A 3,939-nucleotide genomic window follows, 5' to 3' on the forward strand; every position below is an offset into this window, starting at 1 on the left:
AAATTTGCAGATGATATTAAGGTCTTTGGTGATGCTAGCTATGAAGAGTATGCTGCTGATTTACAAAATAATTTAGATCATTTAGTGAGTTGAGCAAATAAATGGGTCTTAGTTATAACAAATGCAAGATGATGCATGTAGGGTGTTATAATTTGAATTCTAAATGTAATTTGGGTGGGAATAACCTTAATAGTATTATGAAGGAAAGGGATCTTGGTGTCATAGTTGATCAGTCTCTAAAGCCATCCGTGGAATAGGATTTTAGGTTGTATCTACAGAAATATTGAATACAGGTCTAAAGAGGTTATAATTTCATTGTACAGGTCACTGGTTAGGCCAGATTTGGAATATTGTGTTCAGTCTTGGGCTCTTCACCTTAGGAAAGTCATTGAATTGTTGGAAAGAGTTCAGAGTAGGGTTACTAGAATGGTGCCTAGGATGGAAGTGTTGTCATACGAGGAGAGGTTGAAATCTTTGAAATTGTTTTATCTTGAAAAAAAAAAAGAGTTAGAGGGGATCTGATTGTGGTGTTTAAGATTGTAAAGAGAATTGGTAATGTTAATGCATCATCTCTTTTCTTACTTAACAGTGAGAATAGTAGGACTAGGGGACACAAATATAAATTTTGGTAACGTAGGAGTCATCTTTAGCTAGACAGTGATGGCCTTTGAAATGGGTTTCCTTCAGATGTTGTGGTGGCAGTATATTTTAGTGAGTTTATGAGAAAGCTAGATAAGTATAAAGTATATGAATGATAAATGCTGGCTTTAAGATATTTTATTTTTTAAATTCATTTATTAATAGTTTTAGTTTTGTTTAGAGAATGGGACAGCTGAGATAGACAAATAGGTCCCATGTTGTCCAAAACATTATGTTATATTAGTGTAATGGAAGGTGACAAACGAACAAAAAATTAGAGGTGTGCAAATTTATAATAAAGAAAAGTATTTAGTATCTCGTCAATACCTCTCCATATCATTACCATATTGTTAATGTTTCTGTCTTCAAACACACAACTGTTGTTTGTGTGTGTGTGTATGTGGTAGTACACATACATACAGTAATGGAAGTGAGCAAGTGCTACACATACAATTATGGCAAATACATGATGAATGTATTAAATGTACAAAAATACAGAAGAATACTTTTTACAGTGTATTTAGCCATTATTGTGAGTGTTCCATGACTTGTTGGAAGATAAATTTGTCACTGTAATGATTTGTGTTCCTGGAGGAAAGGCAAGATGGATCAGAATCTGTCTGTACTTATCAGTAGTCAGGGATCTTCAGTTTTATGTAGATTCCTGTCACCACTGGCTGAGATGCAGCCCAAATTTTTTAATCGATCCTTTACCATTCTTCACTGTTAATTTTGGATATTGTCTATGATGATGTTTTCTTCTTTGCTGTCAAGCAAGCTGTTATTGATTGTTGCCAAACAATTGAATTTGAATTAATATGCAAAGAGCATAAGTCTTTACATTTGCTTATTCCACTGTCTGTGATCCATTGCTAATTTTAACCTTTGGTTTGGTTAACTTTTCTCAGCATCAGTTTTTGAGCACCTACATAAGCATTAAGACTATTTCATATAAATTTGTGATGTACTGTTCTTTGAGGTAACATAAGTACCTGTATTTACAGCAAGGCCATTGGCAGTATCTGTACTCAACCACTGTGTATCTCATAAAGAATATGTCCTGGGATACATAACATCACTTCTGGAAAGTTTTGGTTTTTCTGTCTCCCCACTTCTGTTATTTACACTGCCAGATTCAAATTTATATCAATTTTTTTATGTGGATTATCCTTGACTGGCCAGCAATAAAAAAAGTGCAATTTAATATATTGGAAGTTTAAAGTTTAATTTTGTTGTGAGATTCCACAAAAGTATTCATAATAAACACCATTAATAATTTCTAGCTATATGTTACAATGAAAAAGTGATGCAAACTATTTGATGAGTCTTATTATCTTTAACACATAATTAAGATCAAAAATGGGAATCTTCAAGATGGTCAAACTTACATATCTGGACAAATTTTACTGTACAAGTAACATCAAAAAGAGAGAACTTATAGTCATTAGTTAGTTCAGACAGATATATGCTCTGAAAAGAATAAATTATTTGAATTTTTATACTTCTTTAATTTTAAACTATTTCTCTGAGATTAATCATGATTTTTAGTTTGCCCAGCATGTATTGAATATTTATTTTATTCTGCAGAAAATGAAACCTTGTATGCCCTTTTAATGTATTATCATTTTTGTGTCCATGTTTTTAATAGTTTGAGTATGCTAGAATTTTTGCTTGTTTTTATGCTTTAACCTTGCTATATAGCTTATCACTCAAAAACCAAAAACCCAGTAATTAATAAATTGCTTTTCCATATTCTTCCCTGTTTGATATGCTCTGTGCTTGACATCCTTCCCTGCTTGTTTTGAATCATCTTCTCAAATTTGCTGGGCTGTGTGTGGGGTTTGCTTCTGAACAACCAATGAATTTCTTTTGGAGTAGCTCAAAGCAATTTGGCCTTCTTTCTGACAGATACACCTACTGCCAACGATGTTTTTCAGAAATACAGGGTGACACTGTCACTCTTGGAGATGATCCTACAGCACCACAAACGTGAGTGTTTTTATATCTTTAATTCTGTGTATTCAAGTCGTAGTACTTTAATATAGAATATTTGAAATTGGAATAATAACAGTTTTTGAAGAAGAGGATATAATAATGTATAAAATAACTAATAGAATAAAATATAACTTTTAAAATAATTTTCCATAAAGCTTTGAGAATTTCCTAACCTGTTAGGAAATACATTTCAATAACATTAGATCCAAAATATATCATACTTAACACATGCGTCATGAGCCACGGGTACTTTTTTTTTGAGGTGTTTTGGTGATTGTAAAAAAAAGCATTGTGGTAAGAAAAGAAGAGTACTGTAGTTGAAAGAATATAAAATGACAAGTCAGAATAAGTTTTTTATTTCAAATTTGTGAGAAAACATGACCGTCAACGTCTTCCATACATTACAGTAGTTAACAGTACTTAAATCCAGTAAAACAGTATGGATGAAACGAAATGCTACCAATATGGATTCTAATGCAATAAAGTTTACAAACTTAAACTTTTGTTGTATTCATGGCCTACTTTTGTTTTGATTTCAATTAATAAGTTGTTTTACCTTTTTATCACTTTGGTAATTCATGTTGTCGCTATCATGAGTATGTACTTCCTTGAGTCTTCCCCATCCCACCATCAGTAATCTGGAAGTTAGCATCATATACAAGATTCTTGATCATAGCTACAAACAGATTCTGAATGCCTCTTGGGGAAATATTAAGAGTGCCATGCTTTTTAAACTTTGCTGTTAAAGTAGTGATATACTGCCACACTTCTGTTTCAGATGGAAAGTCAAGTCTATCTGGAAACTGAGGACGAAGTCTCTCAAGCATTTGCCCAGGCCCTACTTTGTTTCTTTTGTCCTCAACACCTTACATCAACATAGCCTCAATTTTTGTCTTGAAAGATTCAATATTTTTTTTTGATACACTTCTCTATGCCTTGAGCATTGTATTCGTATTATTCTCACTTAGTGCAGCGAACACGATTGCAGAGAGCTTCTAAATTCCATTTTACTTGAAGGATCATGTTTTGTATCAATAAAATCAACACAACCAGTATCAACCAACTCTACTGCATACTTAAGACCAGTTGTTATCATATCTTTGCTACACCTAACACCATCACATTTGTGCTATTCCTTTGTTTTTACTAAAAGAAAGTGCCATTGACATACTTGGCAGATGGTTTCATCCTCAACATTATCATTTTGAAAAGTGTTGAGAACATCTATTCTATCTTCTTCATTACATGCTTTCCGCTTATTGTTATTTCCACGCTGGTGGTATTCAAATCTTGTTGAATTTGGTG

At 32.7% G+C, this 3,939-nt stretch overlaps 1 protein-coding gene across 2 annotated transcripts in view; it reads left to right on the forward strand.

Annotated features, from left to right (window-relative positions):
* LOC106474685 (CREB-binding protein-like) overlaps window positions 1–3,939 on the forward strand; it is a 153,990-nt gene that overhangs the window by 78,661 nt on the left and 71,390 nt on the right. For both annotated transcript variants that reach the window (XM_022379968.1, XM_013935380.2), the window contains exon 14: window positions 2,548–2,628. In XM_022379968.1, coding sequence (XP_022235676.1) covers window positions 2,548–2,628 — 81 coding nt within the window. The remainder of the gene's footprint in view (window positions 1–2,547; window positions 2,629–3,939) is intronic.

This window comes from Limulus polyphemus, unplaced genomic scaffold (genome assembly GCF_000517525.1).
Source record: "Limulus polyphemus unplaced genomic scaffold, Limulus_polyphemus-2.1.2 Scaffold141, whole genome shotgun sequence".
In the NCBI taxonomy this organism is placed as follows: domain Eukaryota; kingdom Metazoa; phylum Arthropoda; class Merostomata; order Xiphosura; family Limulidae; genus Limulus; species Limulus polyphemus.